We start from the raw sequence: 15,358 nt of genomic DNA, 5'->3' as shown, positions 1-15,358 counted from the left end.
AAAGGATTAAAGAGTTTTGTGTTGAATATTCTACATGAAGAATGTGTTAGATAACTGGCCTGGATACTGATTATAGCTGTGTGGGGACTCGTTAGCTGGCATTACAACTCACAGCTGTTCAATCATCCGCCTTTTGTTCCATACAGCCCCTCCTGCTGGGTAACCCTCTGACTGCCAGACGCTGCTTGGCTCAATACACTGTGGTCCTCCGCTCCGACAGTGCTCGTAGGTTGCTCAATTGCAATAGCGAAGCAATTTCCCATCAATGCCGTGTAATCTTACCCACATCTCATCAATGCGGGGTGAGTGTAGAGAGCTGCGCTCCAATTTATATAAAGGGGCAGGTACAGTGTAGGGACCATTCACATGTGCATAAGATGCTAATTATTATCAAAATTTGCGGTGGGTGAAGAGAGCTGTGCTCCACTTTATATAAAGGGGCAGGTATAGTGTAGGGACCATTCACATGTGCATAAAATGCTAATTATCAAAATATGTGCATTGTAAACATGCGCATATGCTTTGTCAGGCAAACATTTATGGAGCATACACACGGTCAGATTTGTCAGACTTGTCAGATGAACGATTTGAACGATTTGACCAAAGTTTTGAACGATTGAACGATTTTTGACTGCATTAAAATGAATGGAATCGTCCAAGTCTGACTGCAAACACATCAGATGTCAGATATCGTTATCTGACAAACGGGAACGCGCATTGTAAATCGTCCATCGTTCAGGCATGTCAGATATGTCAGATTTTCCTTCAAATATGAACGACTGAACGATTTTTAAATCGTTATCGTTCATATCTGAAGGAAAAATCTGACCGTGTGTATGCACCATTACACTTCTGTATGATATATATATATAGGCTTGAATTTCCAACCAATGGAAGGTGGCACTCGCCACCTGAATAATAAAAATAATTTTTATTCATAGTCACTTTTCACACTTGTTGGGATGCATCTGTATTCTGGTCAACGTTTCGGTCCCAAACAGGACCTTTATCAAGACCTCATCCCAAAGATCATACATACACATGGTAACAAAAAAAACTCTGTGAAAGAGAGGAAAAAAAAACATCTTGACATGTCTAACAGGCTCCCCAGGAGTAATTTAAAACTTGTATACCCAAGCATAGTATATATAGCTTGCTAGGATCTATGTGCAAATATACCTGCATACACAAAATTGTGTATACAATGTCTATATACAGACATAGGAAATGAAACAAGTGCAGACACATTTTTTGGTTTAAAAGTGGACATATAAACCCATATACCTGTGGTCACTCATGACTATAGGAACAAACCAGCATGCGTGGGGACTAATATTTAAAGTGAAATGAGAGATACCCCAAGTACACAAGCACTGGATACCTAACACCTGTATCCTAAAAAATTTAAAAAAGTACCTCATGAGTCAATCACATGATAGTAAAGCCGTTATATGAGGCAAAGCTTATTGAAGATATACAGCCTGCAAAACATGAGGAAATCGTGACCTAACTGGTCAGCATAATTCACCGCACATATACTCTTACCTCATGCATCAGGACTGTTCAATGGGTAATGGAGTGCATCCGTGTAGTGTGCTGGGAGTGCATCGGTCAGCCGCTTAGAGCTGGCGTTCCGATCCTACCTGAAAAACCCGCGAAACCGGAAGTGCGCGGTCATGTAGTGACGCACTTCCGCGTGTCAGCCTGACCCGCATGCTGTCGGAGGTAACCTAGGTGAGCTGATACAGTGGCTCAAAAGGGTCATGCATATCGCTGACACATCACAGCACTGCCAAGACAGAAAAGCTCATTCAAATGACCGGAAATTATAGGATGTCTCACTAAGGGAGCCTGATAGCGCCGTGTCAGTATGCCTGTACAGAACCTTCATAAGACAATAACTACAAATATACACGTATGACAGACATATATAAATGATTATATATAATTCATTTTAGTACCAAATAATTTGATACCACAATGCTATTTAAATATATGGCTTAACACACATATTAAAATCCATCGCTTAACAGACCCATATAGATATTTCAGATATTTTATACAATTTATGACAAACCATTAAATAAACATATAAATGGCACGAGTGCACACACAGTATATATTATTATCTGCATATTATTATTTATGTGCACTAAACTGAAATGGTGCATCTATTACAACATACCAGCTCAGGACGAGAGTATGATTTTCAAACCACACATCCGGGCTAATTACATATGTGCAATTAAAGAAATACATTCAATGGGTTGCATTCGTTTAATCCTCTGGGCATAACTGTGTCCAGCTCATAAATCCAAAAGCTTTCACGTCTTTTTAATGTGACCAGCCTATCCCTACCCTGTTTGGGTGGTATCCAATCAATAAGTTTGCATCTTAATGAAGCTGCTTGATGTCCCTTTTCTATAAAATGCCTGGCCACTAGGCTTATCGCTAGATCCAGTTAAAAGAGCTGCTCGAATAGATGCTCTGTGGTTCGCCATTCGGTCTCTAAACCTCCTGGCAGTCAGTCCTACAGTACATAATATAGACCGCACGGACATATTAGGATGTATATTAAATAATCTAGAGCACAATGTAGTCTGTACTTGATTTTGATTTTTCGACCGGAGTGAGGATGCGAGAACGTGGGTCCCACAACCATGGAGGCACAGGTTACACAATTGCCGCACGAGTAGCTCCCAGGTCTTTTCAACATGATGTCTGATATCTCACTTTGTTTACCGGGATACACGGTGGGTCGCATTAGCAACTATCTCAAATTTGGTCCTCTTTTATATGCCATCATGGGAGGTGACATTTTTTGAAAGGGTAACATTTGATCACTTGTGACAATAGGCCAATACTTCTTCAAAGATTTCTGCGTAGTCTTAGCATTGCCATCAAAGGTAGTAATGTATATAAGGCGAGAGTCTTTTTTGGAAGTACTCTTGGCTGCACTAGATTCCACAGAAGCAATGGATCTTGCTTTCTCCAAGCAAAAAAAAATCTAGGTTTATTGCTGGCGGACCATATGGATTGGTTGGAAATTCAAGCGTGTATGTGGGGATCAATTGATCCTTGGAAGCACCCCATCGTTGTCTATTTCTGAGTTGAGAGTGCGGGACAATTTCGGAATATATATATATAAAATTAAATGCTGGTGTTTTAAGAAGTATCCTTGAGTGCAGAAATTTCAAGGAGCAACCTAAAACACACAAATACCTTATAATATGCATGCCAAACCATTCCCACATATTAAACGCATTATTAATTTAATGCATAAATGATCAGATTTGTACGTTATGAATTTTGGTTTAGAACCCAACAGGTGTGACAGCAGTGGCATTTATAAAGCACACTTGAAGAGCACCCTGTAAATCACCTTGGGTTTGTGCTGGTGCATCTAGATAGTCCAGCCAGCAGATGTGCACTTACCCTTCCTTTCTTATGAATGTTGGAAGGCGTGTGCTCCTCCATCCGTGCAATGGTTGCTGAGGAATACACCCAATCAATGGAAATGTGGCGCAGGCAGTTGGGGCATCTACAGTAGGCTACGATGGAGTAAAGAAGTATCAGAGTGGTATACTGACAGGGATGTCAAAGGACAGTCCTGCAAGACCAGCATGTTAGAGCTATGTGAAGGGTAAGTCAACACGTTGTACCTTTACCAAGTTCGCAGCCAGAGCACAAGTGCCACTGGATTTAGTGCATAGACGTGTGTGGACCAATGGAGGTTGAACCAATGAATGGCAGGCGATATAATTCATGACACTCATTGACGATGCTGCACAGATGACACTTCTTTAGAAACAAAAGCCAAGAAATAAGTAGGGTCAAAGTGTACAAGAATCTCGGTGAAAACCAAATAGACCAGAAGCTGAAAGTTCTAAGATCTGAGAATAGTGGAGAATATGAGAATAGGGAACTATTGCCTATACACCAGAACAAAATGGTGTCATTGAAAGAGCTAACAGACCAATAGTTGAGAGAGCTATGCTAAATGATTTGGGCTGATGCAGAAAGAACAGCCATGTACATTAAGAAGTGATCGCCTACAGTGGCAGTCAAGGAGCTGACACCATTGGAAGAGTGGAATGGTAAAAAGCCACATATCAGCCATCTACGTGTATTTTGGAAGTAGAGCATTGAATGCATCATGCTTGGATACTGTCATCAGAGCAAAGGTTACAATCTTTGGTAATTTAACAACAGAAAACTTATACGAGACGTTGTGTATCATGAGACTACTTCAGTTAGTGTTAACAGGGATGTCGTACAGCCGCAGGGACCTGTGTCGCTGGATATGCCTGCAGCTGAAAGCGTTCCTGGGAACAGTAACATAACTAAAGTAAACAACCATTTGAGGAACAAAATTTCCATGAGGAGCAACAAGGGGAAAACTCTAGGGGGTATATTTACTAAACAGCAGGTTTTTAAAAGTGTTGCCCATAGCAACCAATCAGATTCTAGCTATTATTTTCTAGAAGGAGCTAGATCAATGTGAAGTAAAATCTGATTGGTTCCTATGGGCAACATCTCCACTTCTAAAAGCTCTCACTTTAGTAAATATACAACCTAGACTTGTTTGATGTATTAGAGACTTTAAGTTCCAAAACCAACCTATGATCAGGGCCGGATTATAGGCGGGGCGGAAGGGGCGGTGGTACCGGGGCCCCCACACTTAGAAGGCCCCCACACACTGGCACACTTCCCCCACTAAATTTACATTCAAATCGCTGCTGATTTCCTTCACTGCATTACCTACAGTACATTCGGCGGCTCAGCTGTTTCTTACAGTGCCACCGAGGAACTCCTCCACAGCCGGGGTCTCGCGAGACAATGACTGTGAGCCTGTGATGCTGCTGCGACGACGTGAGTGAGAAGCCCAAGGCGCATTTTCACTCATCGTCATCCGTTCCTCAGCGGCTGTCTAGGCAGCCGCTGCCAGCCTGCCGCAAGTGACAGTGATTTTTCACTGTGTGTGTTCCCTGCGGCCCTGCCTGCCCTGGGAGAAAGAGCTAGAGAGGCAGGTAGTCGTGTCACCTGATTTTATTTATATAGATCTATGTAGATTATTACTATATATATATATATATATATATATATACACGGCAGGCTTAATCCACGGCACTCAACCATCTGGGGTGCCCTTGGCATGTGACCACACCATCTACATAAAAAATATCATACAAACTCGGCACTCACATGCTTTTCAAACTGCAACTCCTTTGAACATAGGGAATGTTGGTTCCAAAATATTGCAATAATATATATATAGTGTAGATCTATATAGATCTGGTTATAGATATAACTTGTCTTTATAGGGGGAAGAGATGTGTGTGTGTGTGTATATATATATATATATATATATATATATATATATATATACACACACGTATTTAATTAAGCAAACGCACTGAACCAAAATTTACAATTTATATATATATATATATATATATATAAAAAATATATAGTGTGAGCATATATATATTTATTGATAGGGGCCCCCACAGACCTTAATCCGGCCCTGCCAATGATTGGCAAGATTGGAAGTCTACGACTGATCCTGATTTCCAGGAGAAGTACCTGAAAAGTGTGTATCAAGCATTGTATATCCAGTTTATGTTTCCAGGGAATTACTGAGCAAATGTCTGATTTCTTACGCTCAAATTTTTTCTTTTGCTGGAATGTGGACTATAACATATTCAGAATGTTGATGTTTTATTTTGCAAAATGTCTTTGCCTCAAGCTGGCCACACACTAGACCAACTTTCATCCAACCAGCCAACTAGTTGACTGGTTGGAATGAAAATCTGGTATGGAATGGGAGTAACTGATGATCAGCTATTTGCTCCTAAATGCCAGAAAACAGATGAAAATGGTCGTCAGACAAGTTAGTTAAATGTTTGATCCAAACAATTTGTTCAAACAACAGTTTTTGTCCAGTTTCCGGCGTTTGGGAGGAAATTGATGATTGTCATTTACTCCCATACGTTACCCGATTTTCATTCCAACCAATCAACTAGTTGGCTGGTTGGACAGATAATCTTTAGATGTGTGGCCAGCTTAACCCTCCATGTCTTCCATTGCAGGGAAGAGATATCAAGTGTGACATAATGCTAATGTTGTGCCTGTGATGATGGCGGTCTTGAGCGAAGGGGGAACTGTTATATGAAGTGTGCTCCTGTGCTGCCTCTCTCCAGCACTGTACAGGTAGGACAGAGCCAGCGGTCGCTAGGACCTGCCAGCTCATCTAAGAGAGGTCTGACTTGCGCAGTGACAGCGTCCATGAGCACAGGTCGAACCAAAAGACTCTCACCACCTAAGAGCCTGCAAGGCCCCGCTATATGCCCGCAAGTACACTATACCACCAGTGCTACTTTCCACTGGTGTCAGTACTGTGATCACTCCCCCGGCGCATTATAACATCCACCAATACCCTGAGCTCCTGGCTGCCACAAACAGTATATTATACCTACCCTTGTTACATTCCATGTGTCATATGCTACCTGTTGTTCTACATTATGTAAAAGATCTAAGAACTGCTTAAGCATACCATGTGTGGACTAATTTCCACCAGCACCAACTACTGCGTTATATATTTAATCAACATTACTTACAGTCTAGCCAGATTTAATATACCCTGGTGCACCTACTCATCTGGAGAACTACTGTCCCCAGCACATTCCACTTTGAATTATATATATATCAACACCAGCATGCTGTACACAGCCATGGCCAAAAGTTTTGAGAATGACACAAGTATTGGTTTTCACAAAGTTTGCGGCTTCAGTGTTTTTAGACCTTTTTGTCAGATGTTACTATGGTATACTGAAGTAAAATTACAAACATTTCAAAAGTGTGAAAGGCTTTTATTGACAATTACATTAAGTTTATGCAAACAATCAATATCTGCAGTGTTGACCCTTCTTTTTCAAGACCTTTGCAATTCACCCTGGCATGCTGTCTATCAACTTCTGGGCCACATACTGACTGATGGCCGCCCATTCTTGCCTAATCAATGCTTTGAGTTTGTCAGAATTTGTAGGTTTTTGTTTGTCCACCTGCCTCTAGAGGATTGACCACAAGTTCTCAATGGGATTAAGGTCTAGGGAGTTTCCTGGCCATGGACCCAAAATTTTGATGTTTTGTTCCCTGAGTCACTTAGTTATCACTTTTGCCTTATGGCAAGATGCTCCATCATGCTGGAAAAGGCATTGTTCATCACCAAACTGTTCTTGGATGGTTGGGAGAAGTTGCTCTTGGAGGATGGTTTGGTACCATTCTTTATTCATGGCTGTGTTCTTAGGCAAAATTGTGACTTGATCCCACTCCTTTGGCTGAGAAGCAACCACACACATGAATGATCTCAGCATGCTTTACTGTTGGCATGACACAGGACTGATGGTAGCGCTCACCTTTCCTTCTCCGGACAAGTGTTTTTCCAGATGCCCCAAACAATCTCAAAGGGGATTCAGAGAAAATAACTTTACCTCAGTCCTCAGCAGTCCAATCCCTGTACCTTTTGCAGAATATCAGTCTGTCCGTGATGTTTTTCCTGGAGAGAAGTGGCTTCTTTGCTGCCCTTCCTGACACCAGGCCATCCTCCAAAAGTCTTCGTCCTGTGTCATGCCAACAGTAAAGCATCCTGAGACCATTCATGTGTGGGGTTGTGTGGGATCACTCACAATTTTGCTTAAGAACACAGCCATAAATAAAGAATGGTACCAAAACATCCTCCAAGAGCAACCTCTCCCAACCATCCAAGTACAGTTTGGTGACGAACAATACCGTTTCCAGCATGGTGGAGCACCACCTTGCCATAAGGCAAAAGTGATAACTAAGTGACTCGGGGAACAAAACATCAAAATTTTGGGTCCATGGCCAGGAAACTTCCCAGACCTTAATCCCATTGAGAACTTGTGGTCAATCCTCAAGAGGCGGGTGGACAAACAAAAACCCACAAATTCTGACAAACTCAAAGCATTGATTAGGCAAGAATGGGCGGCCATCAGTCAGTATGTGGCCCAGAAGTTGATTGACAGCATGCGAAGGCGAATTGCAGAGGTCTTGAAAAAGAAGGGTCAACACTGCAAATATTGACTCTGCAAAATTTTAATGTAATTGACAGTAAAAGCATTTGACACTAATGAAATGCTTGTAATTTTACTTCAGTATTGCATAATAATATCTGACAAAAAGGTCTAAAAACACTGAAGCAGCAAACTTTGTGAAAACCAATACTTGTGTCATTCTCAAAATTTTTGGCCATGGCTGTATATTACTCTGCTAATAGTGCAATCCCTACACAAAACTGCTGTTGGGTTTGCATGAATGTGGGAAAATCTCCATTGTGTGGGGAAGTGGGTCTTCACTCCAGTTCTCAAGTGCCCTAACAGCTAATGTTTTCAGGCTTCTTATCTGTGGAGACAGTCGAAATAATAACTGATTCAGTAAAATAGAATTACTCCCCTGTGCACGATTAAAGAAATCCTGACCTACAGTATTGGTGCAGTGGAAATAGCCATTACAAAACAGCAAGTAATGCTCTGTAAACCCACTACGTCTTGACACTAATTCTAGGTGCATTTGCACAAATAAAAGGTCCCCAAGCAGGTTTTGCACTGTACAGTAAACTTTTGCGCTTTGTAAGCGACTTCTTATGTGTGTAATCTGCATATTAAGATATTGCATCTTTCAATACAGCAAATAACTATTGAAATTCAACACTCATGCAGCCCATCTGGCACATGGAATATAAACGTTGGATGTCCTTATTCAATTAGTAAGGATGTAGCAGTCACGTGGCATAGGAATGTGTTGCCCCATCTGTCAGATGTGGACAGTACATACACTAAACAAAAAAGGTTATGTATTCCTAATGGTTAATTCACTTGTTCACTCATAGCATTCCCCACAATCCTTCCACGCCTTCTCTTTCACTCTCCTACACCTACTGGTATTAAATGTAGCTTTGCTAATACACTAACACAAAGCAAGCTGGAGCCTGTGTGTGCTCATTAGCAGTCCTTTGCTGCCGCCCCGGATGAACCTGCACAATTATGCTCAGCGCAGGACAAGCCTCATTGAAGGATGTATGGCACGTGCACAGAGGGGATATTTTCGCCATAGGATAGATGGTTATTAAGGATGGCTGTCTTTGTGCTTGAGTCAAGGTTATGAGCTACAGCTGGTAATTTATGGGTATCTCAGACATACCCTTGTGAGAGCAGCTTAAATACAGGTATGTGTCATTTCAGATGCAGCTGTAACTTCGTGACTGTGTGTCAGGTGCTGATTCGTTGTACGTACAGAAAGATGAAAAGGATTGCAATGATGGCACAGAGATAGAGGATTCTCACTAGCTAGAAATGTATTGACTATTGTGCGGCCAAACGTTTTTCCCCTTACCCACCCTCCCACCCTGTAACCTTGAAATTCAACTTGCATTGCTTCCTACGTCCTAGTGCCTGCAGACATGCACGCTGGAGCCGTGAGGAGCAGAGCTTACTCTTTGATCTGCTGAGGCAGTGCGTGGCCAGCTGGCTGCGGTTAATCTGTTGCCCAGGGAACGACAAGTGAAGTGTATACTTCCTGATACAGCACAGGAGGTACTTCTGCGCCACCGCCACACGGCATCTCGCTGTGAGGAGCTGAAGTGCTGGAGATGCTATAGCTGCAACACAGCTGGTGCCCATTAATGCTCCCTGTGTGACTGGAACAGGCAGCCAGCTTTAAAAAGCTCTTTCTTTTCCATTGACAAACCAAGGGGCTTATTATCTCCCTCCCCCCCCCCTTTCTTGTAACGAGCAGCAAACCCCACGCCTGACGGATTGAAATAGCAAAATGCAAAGGATTTCATGATTGCTTGATGGGGTTTTTTTTCCGTTCTCATCAGCAAAACACAAAAATCACTAAAATGAGATGTTGAGAATTTGTAGCAGAGGAAATTTTGCAACTGGGATTTTATGTGGATTAAGTTTGGTGCGGAGGGGGGGGGGGGGGGGGGGCAATATTTACGCGCTGCTGCTAATACACATTATCTTGTACTTCCAACCATGAGTTTCATACGTCAAGTCTGTGTGTATTTAGGAATGAGACGCAGGCCTGGAGCAAAAGGCTGACTCACAAGAACAGACAGTGGACTGGTCTTTGCTACATGTGCAGTAAATAGTTTTAGCAATAGTTAAGTCAGCAAACACTTAGCAAACTTTACCGTTTTTTTTATTTTTTTTTAACTATTAAGAATAAGAATTTCTGATCAGGAAACCTTATTTGTCCAGTGAAACCGGAGAGAGACCTTGCTGCATTGGTTGAGAGATGAAGTAACAGCAAAGTAACATGCATTATTGACCGTGACAATTAGTTTTCAAATTTGGCTCATATAATGTTGACAGGGCCGTAACTAGGGTGGAGCGACCTGTGCCATGGCAGAGGGCACCACAGGGCAGGGGGAGCTGTTTGGGCCTGTCAATTTTCTGTTTATTATCATGCTCACTTGTAGCTTCCTCTTATTTATCCCCAGCATCTCCTGACCTGCCCTCTCTCTTCTCTGGCCCTTCCCCATGAGGCCATGGCCCTTTTTCAAGTGCGTTATGTCCCTATTTGAAAAATAAGAGGGGTGCCAATGCTCTTTCTGGCGCAGGGCACCAAAAAAGTCTAGTTACGGCTCTAAATGTTAACACAACTGTATTTAGTTTTTGTAATACCCCACAGCTGGTCACTCTACTGAACCCATTTAATTTTTCTCTCTGTTTTCCAAACTGGTTCCACTTTTTGGTTTGATGTACAGTACAGATTCAAAACGGATATAGCTTTTTAGTTTGCTCCCAAAAGAGTTTACATTCTTCCTCTGGCCATGAAAGCATGATTCCTGTGTATGCTATGGGGCCCATACAGAGTTGAAAGCAATTCGGGTGCAATGGCTCCCACGTTGTATCCAAAGAACAAAATGTGTGTATTAGTCTGTGTGCAGGGTTGGACCGAACCTATCCATAAGCACTATGAACATCGGTGTGTTCTAATGCTGGGTACACACTGGGCGATATATATTGGCCGATCAATTGATCGCCCAATATATCGTGCCTCCGTTGGCCAGTGTGTACAGACGATATGTCTGTGAACAACGTCGCTCACAGACATATCACATTGGCTGTGCTGCACAACCAATGAACAGATATATCTGCATACATATCTGTCCATCGGCAAGTGTGTACGTGCGATCAGCCGATCACCCGTACACAGGGGTGCAGAGAGGGGGTGGGGAGCCGCGAGCAGGTACTTCTTACCTGGGTCTGGCACAGCTCCCCATCCACAGCAGCCCAGCACATGCTTCTGTGTGCTAGGCTGCACTGGGAGACTGTCCGAGGCTGCCAAAGCAGCAGCCCGAGCAGTCTCCTATGCCAAACGGGGGAGCGATCACGCTGATCACGCCCTCCACTGGCTGTGCGCCGGGCTGAGGGGCACACTGAGCCGCATGTGTTTTTTTTAACCCGAAGGGGGTGTGGCCATGCCTCCCACGATTAGGCCACATCCCCTACTTGCCCCCAGTCCGGCCCGAACTGCTGAAGCATGCAGATGATGGTCGTTCAGTGTGTATGAACGACCATCATCTGCAGATATATCTGTCAGGTGTGTACCCACCTTAAGTCCAGCCCCATCCTTGTTGCAAATGATCCGTATGAAAACAAACATTTACATGTATGCACAAATCTACATAGCCCACAGTTCAGTCAACACACCCTCACTCAACAATGACAGTTATAGCCCAATTATGCCTCCTCAGTGGCAAATGGAGATGCTACTGAATTATGTACAAGACTGCATCGCATGTAGTGGCATACGTTTGGTTCCAGAGCTTGCACAACATGAAAACACGCAAGACACGCTCTGCAAATAGAATTACACTCAGATCTGCATCTGCCCCAATGCTTTGTTTTTTGTTGTTGAATATATGCGTACTATTTGGCGAGCACAAGTCGGTGATGCACGTGAGTATCAGTGCATATACAAGCGGTGGTAGCAAGTATCTGGTGGATATATCGATGGTCTCAGTGGAGCTAAGTGGGACATGTTTGTGTCCCAGTGCGGCACTCTTACACAGTGACAAGATAGGGCCAAGCATGTGCAGAAGACCAAACGGCGACCATCTTTTTGGTCACCGTTTGGTGACCATCAGTAGCGAATTCCATACTTCAACACCCCCCTCGCTGCGAGATTCTCCATGTTACACAAACAATTTGTTACCTCAAGCATTAAAGCAGCAACCTGTAAATAAATAAGGGTTAGACAAGCAGGAATAGATCAATATTTCATATAATTATAGTCCACATTTCTTGGTAAGGACATCAGTAAGATCCTTCTCACTGACTGAATCATATTAACAGTCTCTATCTTCACAACTGTTATCATGCTCTTCCTTGCTAATGAGATTCAACTCACTCAAAGTCTATTTGGGTATTTTGGATTTCCACTCACACCAGTCATCCCTTGACTTTACCTGTAGGAAAATCTGAGGTTCACTGAGCGCAATATTTGCAAATATCACATAGTATCTCTGTTTGATCTCTCAGAAGTCTGTGGTTGGATGTCCACACTGGTACCCTGTGGTTCAGATAGGTATCCACCTGCTGTCATATCCAATGACACATACGTCTTCTGCATTTTCAACTCCAGCTTTTCTTTAAGTGGTAAGGTTTCTTGGAATTTAACATCCCTTGACTTGACAAGCTTTCTAGTATTTGGATTTCATAGTCTATATCCTTTACTCTCATAGCAAAAACCAAGCATGATGCACTTCATGGACTTTGAGTCAACTTACTCTGTTTTCTTGGGCATATGTACATAGGCCGTACTCCCAAAAACTCTGAGCTGTTAAACACTAGGTTTTCTTCCTGACCACACTTCCATTTGGTGTTTTGTCTTTTAAGGCAATTGTGGGAGAACAATTTTAAGATAAACTGCTGTGGACAAAAACCTTTGTTTAGGCTGGCATCTTTCAGCATACCTCTAGCTCTCTCCACTAATGTGCGTTTTGCGCGCTCAATTATAAAAATGTTTTTGCGGTGAAGGCAATGGTCAATTGATGCTGAACTCCATGCATCTTTAGGAAGAATTCCACATCTTTGTTCAGATATTCTCCTCCAGTGACAGACCTCAAGAACTTTTCTTTATCACTTCACTCTTTTCTTTGATTAAATAAATAAGTCATTCTTGTTAAATCATCTATGAACATTATGAAGTATCGGTATCCACTTCTTAATTTAACTACCAATGGACCACAAACATCTGTATGTGCCAACTCCAGGGGTGCTTCAGCTCTGCTTGTTGATTTTGGAAATGGGCAATGGATTTGCTTTCTTGTTATACAGCTTTCACACATGTGCTTTTCTGTATCAGTCATGGATATTCCTGTTACCATCCTATTGGCTTTTGGACACTGTCATATCCAAGGTGACTAGTCTTCTGTGCCAGAGCACCATAGACTGAATCAGACGTCATCATCGCATAACACTGTTGTATGTCAAGGACACATAACTGATGACATCAGGTACCTGTTGCTATTAAAGTCTCTCTTATATTCTGTACAATGCACTTTCCTTCTGCGAAAATGGAATCTGTGACCTCTTTGCTCTAGGACACTGTTGGCAATGAGATTTTCCATATCTGCTACAAAAAGCATATCTTGATTTCAGTGACTTTGGTTTTAGTTTCTATTTTCAAGTGGGTAGTGTACTGTCCCAACTTTTGCAGCTGTAAGCACATCATTTCCAATTCCTTTAATTGTTATCAAATAGAACCTAATTGAACAAAGACATCACAGAATATATAGCAATAGTGAGCTGGGAAACCATATAAGCTAGGGTTGGAAACGAGTTTAGGCTCTAATGCCTGGGAAGTCTCTTTAATACCCCTTTCACATTGGAATGCCGGGTCGCATCCGGGATTTTGTACACAGGTCCATCCTAGGTGCGTCCAGGCTGAGGCCCCTTTCAGACCTGCAGCCCGACCCGGCTTATTGCCGGGTCGACGACGATACCACCACCATCATGTGCTAAGCCGGTGCTTGGAGATGAGATAATATCAAGGAGCCAGCTCTTCCTATGCTGTGAACATGGCCCGGGTCGCTACCAGGGTTGAAATGTCGGCTCGACACGGCTTACTTCAATCTGGCCCTTTCACACAGCACAGTAACCCAGGTTGCTGCGCGTTCAGAAAGTTGACTGGAATAACCAGGTCAGCCAATACAAGAGCAGGTATTGGTTCATGGTGGATATTTAGTTTGCCAGTATCCAGTTTGAAGGCATCCAGGTATAAAAGAATAAAATGAGTTTGATTCTTTTGCTATGTTATGGGAGTTGTAGATGAGATGGTTTTGTTTTGTTTAGTTTATTGTTAGTTTGAGTTTATTATGAGCGTTGTGGGAACTCTACTTGGGGGCAGGATGGAATTTTTTTTTGCTGTCTTTGTGGAACAACTACTACTAAAGCTACTGTATTCTAACCATTTGGCCACTTTTTCGGAGAATGAAGTATTACAGACTTTTAAGGAAAGAAAACCTGTTCAATGCTTCAGCCAAGCTCCAATCAGCTGTATCTGTTAAAAGTAGGCTCGTAAGCTTTAAGGAATGGGCGGTGTTTAATATTAAACTGTTATTGCAATCCCTCTAACCCTATAGAGGCTCTAGCATGACACTGATCAGCTGGTGCAAACTTTGACAAAGGCACCACACTCTCTAGGCTTCCCTAACAAAAGTGGGAACCAGACCAGACTCTCAAGCCTGGGACTGGTTTCCACCCTAGCAGAGCCCCATGCTTGTTTTCCACCTGAGATACAGCCCAGGGTGTCTAGCGATGGTCCTGGTTGAAGAATTTGGGAGAATCTCTGTACATTAAATAAAACAGTGCATTGTGCCTCTACATCTAACAGACATCCTGGAAACCATACTGAAATGAACAGGCTATTGAAATAATGCAGCTTGTGTTCTGGACGCAGCAGTGACTGCCTGGAAAAGCATCCAGTACAAATAAACGGTGGGCCTATGCTCACATGCAACTTGATGCAAACAAATCAAGTAACTGTTATGCAAACATGCGGTTTGTTCAATAGTAATGACTACTGAACTATTCTATAACAATTTACAATCATAGCCTTTGTATTCTAGTCTATATGTCTGCAGGCTATAAGGACACAGTACAAAATACTGGAAAACTATCGGCACCAATTCTGGTTCGATTTAGGGCATGTTTTCTTTTAAATCATATAAAATCTCTTTTGATGCCTCAGTTAACAAAGGATCAGATTAGATTCAAGCACAATTAAAGACAGTAAGTGAGCAGTTCTTAAACTGGATTAGTAC

The 15,358-nt window shown here is 42.5% G+C and overlaps 1 protein-coding gene across 2 annotated transcripts in view; it reads right to left on the bottom strand.

Annotated features, from left to right (window-relative positions):
• Nucleotides 1-15,358, bottom strand: part of EIPR1 (EARP complex and GARP complex interacting protein 1) — a 280,792-nt gene that overhangs the window by 162,236 nt on the left and 103,198 nt on the right. The window contains exon 1 of one of the 2 annotated variants that reach the window (XM_088479511.1): nt 9,512-9,710. The exons of the other annotated variant lie outside the window; for it this stretch is intronic. Coding sequence (XP_088335637.1) covers nt 9,512-9,698 — 187 coding nt within the window. The 5' untranslated portion in view covers nt 9,699-9,710. Of the gene's footprint in view, nt 1-9,511; nt 9,711-15,358 lie in introns of those variants that run through there. 2 annotated transcript variants of the gene reach the window in all.

Source organism: Taudactylus pleione, unplaced genomic scaffold (genome assembly GCF_031769625.1).
Source record: "Taudactylus pleione unplaced genomic scaffold, aTauple2 ptg000238l, whole genome shotgun sequence".
Taxonomy (NCBI): domain Eukaryota; kingdom Metazoa; phylum Chordata; class Amphibia; order Anura; family Myobatrachidae; genus Taudactylus; species Taudactylus pleione.
Note: the sequence above shows the minus strand (reverse complement) of the source record. Positions and strands in the feature narration are given on the sequence as shown.